This window comes from Cetorhinus maximus, chromosome 6 (genome assembly GCF_964194155.1).
Source record: "Cetorhinus maximus chromosome 6, sCetMax3.hap1.1, whole genome shotgun sequence".
NCBI classification, from domain to species: domain Eukaryota; kingdom Metazoa; phylum Chordata; class Chondrichthyes; order Lamniformes; family Cetorhinidae; genus Cetorhinus; species Cetorhinus maximus.
In genome coordinates this window covers 40,315,821-40,329,297 of record NC_135884.1, presented here as the reverse complement: position 1 = coordinate 40,329,297, position 13,477 = coordinate 40,315,821, and the positions used below count along the sequence as shown (strand labels likewise).

The 13,477-nt window shown below is 48.7% G+C and overlaps 1 protein-coding gene across 2 annotated transcripts in view; it reads left to right on the top strand.

Moving 5' to 3' along the window:
• LOC144681316 (cadherin-related family member 3-like) overlaps positions 1-13,477 on the top strand; it is a 112,158-nt gene that overhangs the window by 85,051 nt on the left and 13,630 nt on the right. For both annotated transcript variants that reach the window (XM_078542917.1, XM_078542916.1), the window contains exons 15-16: positions 5,642-5,877; positions 7,891-8,096. In XM_078542917.1, the coding sequence (XP_078399043.1) occupies positions 5,642-5,877; positions 7,891-8,096 (442 nt within the window). The remainder of the gene's footprint in view (positions 1-5,641; positions 5,878-7,890; positions 8,097-13,477) is intronic.

Below are 13,477 nucleotides of genomic sequence, written 5' to 3'. Positions count from 1 at the left end.
TCTGAGAAAAGTGCTAATTAAGAATGGAAAACAGGATATTCAAAGTACAGCTCTAGTGGGGGAGGGGTGGAAAGACTAAAGGTTTTAGTTTTAGATTTAAAAATAATGGAAATAGGTGGGGAAAGAAGAATCTATATAAATTATTGAAAAAAAAGCGGATGGGGGGGGAAAAGAAACGGGGTGGGGATGGGGGGAGGGGGAGTTTAAGATCTAAAGTTGTTGAATTCAATATTCAGCCCAGAGGGCTGTAAAGTGCCTAGTCGGAAGATGAGGTGCTGTTCCTCCAGTTTGCGTTGGGCTTCACTGGAACAATGCAGCAAGCCAAGGACAGACATGTTGGCAAGAGAACAGGGTGGAGTGTTAAAATGGCAAGCGACAGGGAGGTTTGGGTCTTTCTTGCGGACAGACCGCAGGTGTTCCGCAAAACGGTCGCCCAGTTTGCGTTTGGTCTCTCCAATGTAGAGGAGACCGCATTGGGAGCAACGAATGCAGTAGACTAAGTTAGGGGAAATGCAAGTGAAATGCTGCTTCACTTGAAAGGAGTGTTTGGGCCCTTGGACGGTGAGGAGAGAGGAAGTGAAGGGGCAGGTGTTGCATCTTCTGCGTGGGCATGGGGAGGTGCCATAAGTGGGGGTTGAGGAGTAGGGGGTGATGGAGGATTCCGTAGGGATCGTTCCCTCCGGGACACCCTGGTCCATTCCCAGTCAAGCATTATAGGGCAAAGCCAACCCAATAGTCCAGAATTGGCTTGCTCAGTATTGATGAACACAGGAAGTGTCAACAAAGGCCATATGGATGATTTTAATTCACAGTGCCTGGCAGGAACTGGCCCTAAATTCAGAGCTGCACTTACTTCCTTATTCTTCTTCTAATCCCACCGGCTGCCATTTTGACCGAGGTTTCCTCAAGAGCGGCCCAAGTTCCCACCTGAAACACACCGCAACACCATTTAACTTATCAAAATGAATGTAGCATACAGAATTGGACCTACCCAATACTGCTGGATGGTACAGGCATAAAATCACAATAGGAATCAGTAATTAATGGGGCAGAAACCAGCAAGCACTCAGTTAATTGACATCTGTGTGCAACTGGCCTAGCTGGATTTCTTCAGGAATTTTTGCATTAGAATTTAATGGACTTCATTATTCGTCTTCTTCACTATCAGGAATTATCCTTGGGTACTGTAGGGCAGTTGGCAGAAGATGAACAATGGGAAGAACAGGAGCAGCAGCAGCAGCAACAATAGCCGAGGCAGAGGTTGACCCTTTACTCATTCTCATCCTCTGTGAACCAGAAAAAGAGGGAGAAAGGTGTTGAGTTGCTGTTGAAAGGGATTGTGCAGACATATGGTTCAGCTTTGTATAGTGCACAAGCTGGGAGTGTGAAGTCACAAGTTGCAAGCAGGATGGGGAAGTGGTCACATGTATGAAAGTGGCCCCTCTGTGAAATAAGGAAGCTCAGGAAGGATGGAATGAGTGTTGGCGCTTCAACACAGCGAGGTGCTTCGAGAAGGTAAAAGCACAGTGCTGTTAGTGACTATTATAAAGGCAGCAGCAACAGGTTAGTACATGACAGAAAGGTGCGTTGTCCTTTTGCGATTGCAAGAGAAACATGTTCTGTGGAGAACAATGGGGGGACTGCTGGAGGGATGGAATTCCAACACCCAAGTTTAATGCAGGGAAACAGGGATAGGAAGACCACACGTTCCTCCTTGCCATCTGGGTAAGGTTGTTGAAGTGCTGAACCCACATTCTGCAGCATTGCCTTCCACCTTCTTCAAGGCCCGCTGCACATTACTGCCAGCTGAGGATCTGCCTGCATGCTGATCTGCTCCACTAACACTTCCACTACTGTCTCAGAGAGGCAAGATAATGTTGCCTGGGACATGTCAATCAATCTTTCCGGATGCAGCATTTGCTTTAAAAGGTACAGTTACTCTTTAGCTGAGTGGTGGGCCTAATGGAAATGCTGTCTCCTAAATGGGTGGGTTGCCCATCGTCATTGAAAAGATGTGGGAAGCCCCCCCAAATGAAATGTAAATGGAGGCCCGACCATGAAAATGGCACAAGCCCCAGTGGACCCTTGGCAGCGAGATTGCCTGTCATTATTATAAGCCCTCATTTGTCTGAAAGTGGCAAGAGGGAATTCCCAAGTCAGGCTTGTGAGGTGGTAGAGCTGGAAGTGGTTTGCCCTGTCCCCTTATTGAGCCATTCTGGGTAACAGTATGAAAGACCACAGGGATTTTCCTAGGCCTCACAGTCTCTACAGATACAAGGCTGGGCTGACCCACGAGAGAATTAATGCACAGCCATATATAGGCTGGTGCTACTGACATTGCTCTCCTGTCCTGAAGAAAGCTAGAACTGAGCTGCAAACTAACAATTTAGTCCTAATGCTCTGCTAAGATGCAATGCCCAAAATAACTTGATCACCACCCCCTCTGAAAGACCGTGATGACACCTGACCCAGCCAAACCTCAAGGATAATTGCCAAATGCCCCTCACTTGACCAAGCAACCTGAGATTCTAATATGTGCAGTTTATCAATTACCATAACGTATCCATTTCTAAACATAATGTGACAAATTTTATAACAACTTTGTAAATTACTTTTTATGAACTTAGAGCACTGCAAGTCAGAGGGTTTTTAATACATTTTTCAGAATAGTAAAAGTTTTTTAAAACATTTATTCGTTCAGGGGATTTAGGTGTCACTGGCTGGGCCAACATTTATTGCCCACCTCTAATTCTAATTACCCTTCAGAAAGTGGTAGTGAGCTGCCTTCTTAAACTGCTGCAGTGCATGTGGTGTAGGTACACCCACAATGTTGTTCGGGAGTTTCCAGGATTTTGATCCAGCGACATTGAAGGAACAGCGATATAGTTCCATGTCAGGATGATGTGTGGCTTGGAGGGGAACTTACAGGTGGTGGTGTTCAAATCCATCTCCTGCCCTTTCCCTTCTTGGTGGCAGAGGTTGTGGGTTTGAAAGGTGCTGTCGGAGGAGCCTTGGTAAGCTTGTGCAGTGCATCTTGTACATGGTACATACTGCTGCTACTGTGCATCGGTCATGGAGGTAGTGGATGTTTAAGGCGGTGGGTGGGGTGCAAATCAAGTGGGCTGCTTTGTCCTAGATGGTGTTGAGCTTCTTAAGTGTTGCTGGAGCTTCACTCTTCCAGGCAAGTGGAGAGTATTCCATCAGACTCCTGTCTTGTGTCTTGTAGACGGTGGACAGGCTTTGGGGACTCAGGAGGTGAGTTACTCTCCACAGAGTTCCCAACCTCTGACCTGCTCTTGTAGCCACAGTATTTATATGGCTAGTCCAGTTCAGTTTCTGGTCAATGGTAACCCCCAAGATGTTGGATAGTGGGAGATTCAGTGATGGTAATGCCATTGAATGTCAAGGGACAATGGTTAAATTCTCTTTTGTTGGAGATGATCATTGCCTCGCACTTATGTGGCACGAATGTTACTTACCACTTATCAGCCCAAGTCTCAATATTGTCCAGGTCTTGCAGCATATGGACACGACTGCTTCAGTATCTGAGGAGTTGCAAATGCTGCTGAACATTGTGTAATCATCAGTGAACATCCACACTTTTGACCTTATGATGAAAGGAAGGTCATTGATGAAGCGGCTGAAAATGGTTGTACCTAGGACACTACCCTGAGGAACTCCTGCAGGGAAGTCCTGAGACTGAGATGATTGATCTCCAAACAACCACATCCATCTCCCTTTGTACTAAGTATGACTCTAGCTAATGGAGAATTTTCCCCCTAATTCCAATTCTTGGTGATGGACATTGAAGTCCCCCACCCAGAGTACATTCTGTGCCCTTGCTACCCTCAGTGTTTCTCCCAATCAGTGTTCAACATGGAGAAGTACTGATTCATCAGCTGAGTGGGGCTAGTGGTGCAGTAGGTGGTAATCAGCAGAAGGTTTCCATGTTTGACCTGATGCCATGAGATTTCATGGGGTCCAGAGTCAATGTTGAGGACTCCCAAGGCAACCCTCTCCCAATTGTTTACTACTGTGCTGCCACCCTGGTGGGTCTGTCCTGCCTGTGATGTTGGTGTCTGGGACATTGTAAGGTATGATTACGTGAGTTGGATTAGGTCAGGCTATTTCTAGACGTCTGTGGGACAGCTCGCCCAATTTTGGCACAAGCCTCCAGATACTAGTAAGGGGGACTTTGCAGGGTTTGGATTGCCATTGTTGTTTCTGGTGCATAGGCCAATGCCAGGTGGTCTGTCCAATTTCATTCCTTTTTTTAGGCTTTGTAGCAGTTTGATACAACTGAGTGGCTTGCTGGGCCATTTCAGATTCAACCACACTGCTGTGGGGGTCTGGAGTCACTTACAGGTCAGACCAGCAGACTTCATTCCCTGAAGGGAGCTAGTGAACCAGATGGGTTTACCATAATCAACATGGTCACCATTTCTGAGACTTGCTTTAAATTCCAGATTCACTGATCAAAATTAAATTCCACCAGCTGCCATGGTGGGATTTGAACCCATGTCCCCAGTGCATTAGCCTGGGCCTCTAGGTTACCAGCCCAGTGACATTACCACTTTGCCACTGCCTCCATTAAAGCATTTCAAATGTGACCAGTTTGTTCTACTGACTTTTCTATTGAACAGATTACCAGTCAATTCTGAATGGAAAAATCATAACATGACAAAACTATATAATGTTATCATGCTAATAGTCTCCAATTAATTTATTGTAATGAGCTCTACTTACTTAAAATTAATTGCCTACATCTACATCCTGTTTGTAACTTTGGGCTGGATTTTTATATCCTTCAGGGGGCAGGAACGGAGGGAGGTGGACATGGAAGTTTGAGCCTCCAGGCTGCCTGCCAGTTCTCCCGTTCCATCTTGGCCTTTTTCCCAGAAACGGGATAGGGCAGTTGGGCATCAGGCTACCTGCCCATGAGCGATGGGTAGTTAATTCAGCTGCCTAAGGGCCTGTTAATGCCTGTTATCAAACGCAGACTGGAATTTTTTGGTCAGCCTGCTGTTCCCTGCAGGTGGCGGGGTACAGTGTCGTGCCTGGACGCAGGTTACTGGCAGAAAATTGGGGGGGGCCGGCGCTCCAGGCAGGGTTACAGGCCTTCCCCGCCTGCCTGGGTTCAGCAGCAGCTGCAGGCCTCCTTGCGATTTCAACAACCACCCCCCTCCCCACCATAGCCTCCCCCCAAACCTCCAGTCTCTGCCTTAATGGTATCCCAGCTGCAAAGGCCTCTTTAAAATTTTTAATTTGAAAATGTTGGAGAGAGGACACCAGCATTTTCGGGTGCCTCCTCCCCCATGGATGGCATCCTGCTGCCGTTTTCAAGCTGGAAGGCCTTCAATTGCACCACCCCCGCCCCCACCCCCACCCCCATTATGAGCCCACCCACCATCCTTAAGTGGACACTGAGCCTGCCCTCTGGCCGATACGAGAAAAATCACGTGAGTGTTTCCCACACTGGCTTCTGATCCCCATTTGAGCCTGATAGCTGGGTCCTGAAACTCGTGGGGGAAAGCCCTGCCCCTAGTTTCTTTTGTTATCATTCCATTATAATTGAAAATGAGGATAATCTGTCAATTGACTTTGCACCGTGTTACTTTATTCCAATTAATTTTATTTACAGGGAATGTGAACAATCATTTTGGTTTTGACCCTATCCGTGGATCTCATGCTCCTAAACTGATAATCAGAGCTCCCTTTGACTTTGAGGGAAAAGAAGACATTCAGCAGCAGTATCATCTCATTGTCAACATCATTGATGACAATATTAGGAAGGGCAAGCCAAGGACAGGAACTGTAGTGATTGACATTACTGTGATTCAGACAAGAACAACCCCTCCAACGACAACATCCTTTTATGTGAGTGCTTCATGTAATGATACAGCATATTAATTAATCTTCAAATTAGTATTACAAACCATTCCAACAATAGAAGACATTTAAAACATGGCTGAGACAGATTAATTAGGGAACAGTCAGACTTTTATTTAATTTTTGCTGCAGTTGGGAACTACTAGTTTAAATGTGAATGCAAATGTTCTGTATATAGCTTCCTTAACAACAAAGTGCACTGCTCATTGTACTGTTGTGTCATATGGATGAGGAATAGTGTTTGATTGCCAGGGTCTGTGCTGAGTTAGCTAGCCTCAGTTGAGAACCACAAACGCTAGCCTCAAATGCTCAGCAAGGAAGGGGAGAGATTAGACAGAGATTCCATTCTCACGCCTCATCCTTCGCTTGCCAATGATGTTGGTGAAGTGCACTGGGTGAAAGTCCTATCTGCTGCAGGTTTCTAAATCTAGGATTATTTCAGTAATTTCAGTGGGCTCTCCAGTCACTGCCAAGGAGCCTATATGAAAGTAGGGGTCAGGTTGTTTGGAGCTTATATTGTGCTCACATGCAACATAGTATGGGCAGAATTCCTTGTGCTGCCAGTTTTAAAAAGGCTTTCAATGGGTAGGATTTGCCACTTGGCATGCGGGCGCATGCCCGACACATTTGAGCGTGAAATAGCGCGCGATGACGTCGGACGAACTTCCCGATGTCGTCGCTCACTTGTGTGATTTTTCGGTCGGCGGGTGTGCATGAGAGTTGGCAGCATGCCCGCCGGCAATTAAGCAGCCTATTAAAGCCATTAATCAATTAATTAAGATGCATTTTTCACTGCCCGTCCAACGTTACGGTTGGCGGGCAGGCGAATCGGCTAGGCGGCCTTTGGATTTTTGAGGAAACCTTATCCCCGGGCGGGATGAGATTTCTGTAATTAAACAAAGAAAAAGAGAAAAACGTTTTGACATAATTTTTATTATGTTTATGTTCCTGTGAGTGAATGAGTCCTATAAACTCTCCAGCTTTCAGTGCGCGCTCCCCTGCACAAGCGCAGACTTTTGCGCTCGCACTCCTCCCGCCCCCACCCCGGCAGCGCTGAGCTTCTCAGCGTGCCTTTCACGCTGGCTGTCCGTTAATTGGCCAGCCAGTGTGAAACCGCGGTCAGGGGCCGATTGCAGGCCGTTTCCCAGCCACTCCCGGGCCTGCCCGCTGCGCCTGCCTGACGACCTGAAAATTCGGCCCAATATATCTTTTTTCAAAAAGGCACCTGTACAATTCAAGGCCCCATTCCCCCATCAGCCTCCACCTCCCCAAGACCTGACCTGCCAGGCAGCTCCACATGAGAGCCAGGCAATTTCCCATCTTCCCTGACTGGCAAATTGCTGTACGCTGTATTTGACTCAGGCTTCATACTGGCACAGACTAGCACGGCCCAGCCACTCCCCTAGATCTGTGCCAATTCTGGGTGCAGAAACAAATTTCTCTTCACCCAAGTAGATTTGACCTCAGTACTGGCCTACACTACTGCTTTGGTCCTTCGCCTAGGGCTCTCAACTAAAAGAGGGAGAACCTTGCAATTAAATTGCACATTCATGAATTCGTCTTATCTCATCACAATCTCAAAGTAATGAATTTCCTGAAACAAAAACAAAAATAGCTGGAAAAACTCGGTAGGTCTGACAGCATCTGCGGAGAGGTACACAGTTAACGTTTCGAGTCCGTATGACTCTTCATCAGAACTAAGAAATATAGAAATGAGGTGGAATATAAGCTGGTTGAAAGGGGTGGGACAGGTAGAGCTGGATAGAGGGCCAGTGATAGGTGGAGGCAAAGAAGAGATTGCCAAAGATGTCATAGACAAAAGGACAAAGGGGTGTTGACGGTGGTGATATTAGCTAAGGAATGTGCTAATGGTAACATTAAGGATAGAAAGCAGGACGAGCAAGTGACAGATAGCCCGAGTGGGGGTGGGGTGGGGGGAAGGGATCGAAATAGGCTAAAAGGTGGAGTTAAAAAGAGATAATTTCCTGTCTTGTTTAACAGAAGAGAAAAGGACTAACCATTATTAACACTGCTGTGAATACTTACGATCAAGCTGACTGGTATGCCCCCTTCATTGTTACACTGCTGGCAATCCTATTGGCTCTCCTCTTTGCCTTGGGTCTATCCATTATTTTGAAATACACTAAATGTGTGGAAGTCTGCCAGAAGGCATGGACCAGAAAGCCAAAACCACAACCGCCAAAAAAGTAAGTCCTTTATAATTAAATGTGATGAAGATGTTTTAGATTTGAGATATTGTAAGTTAGGGCCAGAATTTTACGTTGATCGGGCGGGTGAGCACCCAACTCAAACACACGTGAAATTGCGCGAAATGACATCGGGCATGGATCCCGACGTCATCTCGCACACGAGCAATATTGAGGTCAGCGGGTGCACACGGGAGTCGGAGCCACACCTGCCGACAATTAAAGGGCCAATTAAGGCCATTAAAAAGCCTATTGTCATCGATTTTACTTTGCCATTGCAATTTCACGCACATTGCATGAAATGTGGGCGTGACACGGACAGGTGAGCAGCCCGTTTTTAACAAATTGTCATCCAAGGGCGGGATAAAAAGGGTTTGGAGCATTGCCATTGTGAGTAGTGAGGAGTTTAGGAGATAGTTTGCTGCTGGTTGCTTAGTGAAACTTGACAGCTTCATCTTTGTTTTGGGCTTCAGTCTTTTCATTGCTGGCCTTCATTTCAGGACTTATTGGTGCCTCCAAGGCCCCTGGAGGATTTATACCTTGTGGACCCTTACAGTAACGAGATAGCCTTCTGTTTCCGTGGTAATGGGGATTGTGTACTCCACTGGAGGCAGCTCCTCTGAGGAGGAAGAGAGGGGCAGAAGAGAGAGGAGGCCAGGCGTCTGTAGGCAGCGTCCAAGGGAGCAACCTGTGGGAGGAGAGGTGCAGGTGGAAGGGGTTCAGGGCCAGCAGGGAGTACAAGGTGGAAGGGGCCGGAGAAAGCTCCACTATTCTGCTGCCAGAGTGTACAGGCAGCAATGCAACTACCTCAACATGTCAGACGTGAAGTGCCGAAGGCGGCTCCGCCTCTCCAGGGATACTGTGACCTCTATTTATAAGGTGATTGGGCCGAAGATCGCCTCCGACTGTGTGGGTGGAAACCCCATGCCTGTGGCTCTGAAGGCCGCAGTGGCCCTCAACTTCTAAGCCCCCGCCTCTTTCCAGGGGTCAGTGGGGGATCTGAGTGGAGTGTCCCAAACAGCTGTCCATAGTTGCGTGAAGCTGGCAACTGATGATCTGTTCAGGCTGGTCATGACATTTGCTGGGTGCAATTGCTGGGTTCCCCCACATCCAGGGTGCAATCGACTGCACACATGTGGCCATCAAGGTGCCAGCGGTTCAGCCGGGTGCCTTCGTCAACAGGAAGGGATTCCACTCGATGAATGCCCAGATAGTTTGTGACCACAAGACACAGATTCTGCAAGTCTGTGTAAGGTACCCTGGCAGTTCCCATGATGCATACATCCTACAACACTCCCAGGTGCCAAGGCTGTTCATGGCTCCAGCTCGGCTGGATGGATGGCAGCTGGGTAACAAGGGCAATCCATTGAAAAGGTGATTATGACGCATCCCTGGCACCCAAGAACAGAACCAGTGGTATAGTAGTAGTTGTGCCTCCAAAGGGTGAATATTGAGAGGGCCATAGGTCTGCTGAAGATGAGATTCAGGTGCCTGGAGTGTTCAGGGGGAGCGCTATAACACTCTCCAGAGTGTGTTTCTCTGATAGTCATTGCATGCTGCACTCCACCATCTGGCTCTGGCAAGTGGGGACCCACTGGAGAAAGAAAATCTTGAGACAGCTCCACAGGCCATAGGTGACGACTCCTGTGGTGGATCAGAAAAGGAGCCCAGGGAAGAACACGGTGAGGATGTGGGGCAAACCTCTGGAATCTTCAGGGAGGCAGGGACACCAGGGAGGCCTTGATTCAACGCACCTTTAGCTAAGCTGCCAAGGAACTGCTTCCACTTCAAGCCAGGGCTGCCGCCTCCTTACTGGATGTTTGAAATGACCCATTCCATTGAACCCAAAGTCCACTCGGTACTTGTGCAATGAGTTTAGAGCCACTCGTGTCCAACATGAGATACTGGTGTGCCCTGCACCTACAAAACAAGTGAAGCATACTCAGGCCATTAACACAAAAGCAACATTTATATAATGTTGGCACTCACAGGAAATGAACATAACAATATAAGGTGTAAATGGTCACACCAGTAAACAAATTAACAAAACATGGCAGAACAGAGAGTCCCCCAGTGAACAGTCCCTCTTGTGCTCACGGTGCTTTAAATTTAAGCTTGTGAGTGCTGTGTCTTGGTAACTCCCCCTCGCTGGCACCAGCATTGGAGACAGCCTGCTGACTCTGCTGTCCTGTTGGCCTTGATGACCTTGGCGGTCATTCTCTGGCCAGTGGGGCCTCCGGTTGCCCCTCCTGGGAGGGAGCAGCCAATGCCATGACTGGGCACTCGTCAATCATTACAGCCTCATCAGATGCCACGGTCACTGGCTGGTGGGGGAGATTGGGTGGGGGTGGGGTTAGTGGTGGGGGGGGGAGCGGAGGAACTGATACCATCATCCAGAGCACCCTGAGAGGAGCCCCCAGAGACAACAAACAGCTTGTGCACCAATGTGAGGTCAGTCTGGACCTCCCTGCTCACCATTGATGGACGGGCACCTAGCAGAGATACTCAGTGCCTCATCCATCTCTCACACTGGCAGAGGCCTCTTGAGATCACTGCCTATGTGAGGGCTCGCAGGACTGAGCGCAACTCCAGGAACCCCTGATTCTGTCCCTGGAGCTGCCTCTCCATGAGAATTGCCACTCCCTCAATGGAGGAGGCAGTGCGCTTGGTGCTAGGGTCAAAACAGTACTAATGCTCCGCATGGACTCCTCCATGATGTCGACCATGGCATGCAAACCCTCAGGAATCTCTGCCAGATCCTCCCACGCATCCTGCTGGACATCAGCATCTGCCACCTAAGAGACGACTCCAGAAGATCATCACCTGCATTGGACTCAGCATTGTCCTGACCTCCAGCAGTCCTTTGACTGCCAATGCCCTGGGCACTCTCTGCCTCTGGCTGCTCCCCATGCAAGTGTGTCATGCCCTCACTGCTGTGCGCCGACATTGTAACCAATGATCTAATGCCCAAGGTGCCACGCTGGTGCCTAGTGCAGAGACGGGGTGTGATGCAGGTGTATCTGATGGCCACTGGTCCTCCAGTGTCAAGGGTGGCTCATCAGGGTCCTGTAGACGTTGGCTGGATGGTGATTCAAGGGGAGAAAAATGACATCATTAGTGTTAGTCATCATACTGTCACTGTGTGTGCTCGGCAGGCTGGTGAGACAGTGGAGATCTGCATCGTGGTGCCATCGTCTTTCAATGAACAATGGGGACTTCAGGTTTGAGGTTTCCATTGCAGATGAGACAACACAACAATGTTTACACACTCTGACACTCTCACATCTGTGTACTGCACTCTTACCTTCATCAGAGACACCTGCCTCTCCACGACCGGTGGACCAAGCTGGTCACTCTATCTCTAAGACATCCATCTTGTACCTCGTCAATATTAGCAGGTTTGGGGGGCCTCTGGCCATCCTTGACCTCTCTATGTTGTTATGGCTCCTCCTGAAAGGACAGAGGAGCATTGATTAGTCCACTCTCTACCTGCAGCGCCATTGCAGCCTGGCCAACCCCAGTTGAGGAACACCTTGCAGGGCACTTCCGAGTTGTGGTCCTCGACCCACAAACCTATCAGGCCAAGCAGCCAGAGCTCACTGCCTTGCCAGGTGCTGATGTCATTGGCAGTTGGCACTCAGACTGTTACACCCCTGAGCACTACAGGGGGGGGCGGCCAGCCATTAACACTTCACCACACAGATCCATGCCAACTTGGCACTCACCTTGCCGAGCGCAGCAAATCGTTGAACCTTTTGTGGCACTGCACCCATTTGCACTGCACAACATCATGGCCGCTGACCTGGGCTGCCACCTCTGCCCATGCTTTCTTAGTCAGGTGTGTTGGCCTCCTCTTGCCATCCTTGGGGATGTGGATGTCCCGCCTGGCACTGATCTCCTCCACGAGGATTCCCAGGCACTCATCTGAGAATTGGGGGTCGGGGTGGGGAGGGTTGAGTGCCCACAGAACTTGCTCTCCCGTCTGACATGCCCAGCAGGTGCAGATGCCATTGCAGCTCAAAAAAAATGTTTAATCAACAACTCCAAAGCTACAAACTTTTGCCTTACATTCCTTTAGGGAGCTGCCTCTGCTGCTTTTAAATCCCCCACCGGTCACCATAGGACCAGGCACCCGACAGGCTCCCGCCCCCGCCAGGCCCTTCCAACCATTGAGCCGGCACATTTCACACTGGGTGGGTCTTAATTGGCCACCCAGTGTGAAACTGTGTTGGAAACACGATCTCACCCTAGAGTGGACCAAACCTCCGCTTCCGGGCCTGCCAATTTGGCACACGCACCAAGCGTGAAATTCAGGCCTAGGAGATTTGTGTTCCTACTAATTTTAAAAATTTGTTTAATTTGGAATGAGCTTTGTATAAATATTAAAGATATTGGGACCTAGATGCTATAATCCCCGAAAACAGGGGCCCGTATCGCGAAGGGTGATTAACCAGCTTCTTGCTGCCTGCTCACTTGAATTATTTCTGCATCTAGCCAGCGCTAACTATGCTGTTCAATGGCTGGATGCACAGCAGGGGGCCAATACAGTGGCTAGCACCACTAAAGTGAGCCTGTACCATTCAAAAGGGAGGTGCATTGTGATCGGAGCATGTGCTGCGAGTCATTTTCATATACTGCGCTGGAGCTCCTAATGCAGGAGGTGGAAAGAAGGGTGGATATTCTGTACCTGCAAGGGCCAGGAGGTCCTCCATACTCACAAGCAAATGGCAGTCAGAGCAGATAGCCATGGAGGTTATTGCCAGGAGACAAGCCTTGAGAACCTAGATGGAGAACCACAAGAGCTTCAGTGACCTCACATGTGTGGTCAAGGCCAGTCAATGTATCTTCAAAAACCATATCATACCAGCTGCACCACCAGCCTTGGCAACTGCTCGAGTTACCACACCTCCATCACCATCTACCAACAGTCTGTATCAATCAGGCCTCATATCTAACATCCATATACTTCACCTCAACGGCACACCCTGCCAGCTATTCAACCATGGTAGCTACAAAAGCCAAACAAGTTGTTTGACTGTCACTGGCACACTTCCTTCTTTCTTGTGACCCAAGATGGTGCAGAACCCTAAACTGTTGGAGCTAACTGGATGGGCCAGGTATGTCTGCTTGTCCTAATCCCATTATTCAACAGCCATTGCTGAGGCTGTGTCCAGTGGAGCGGTTGAAACCATTGAAGATGACAATATTCTCATATATAATCTTTCTGCTCACATCCCATTTTTCTCTCATCCCGCACTCTCTTCTGATTTACAAACTACAGACAGTGTAAGCATGCATCTTTCCCCTCCTCCCTGCAACACAACCTTACCCATGTGCTTCTACCTTTCAGGATACCCAAAATGAGCAATATGGCCAGGCAG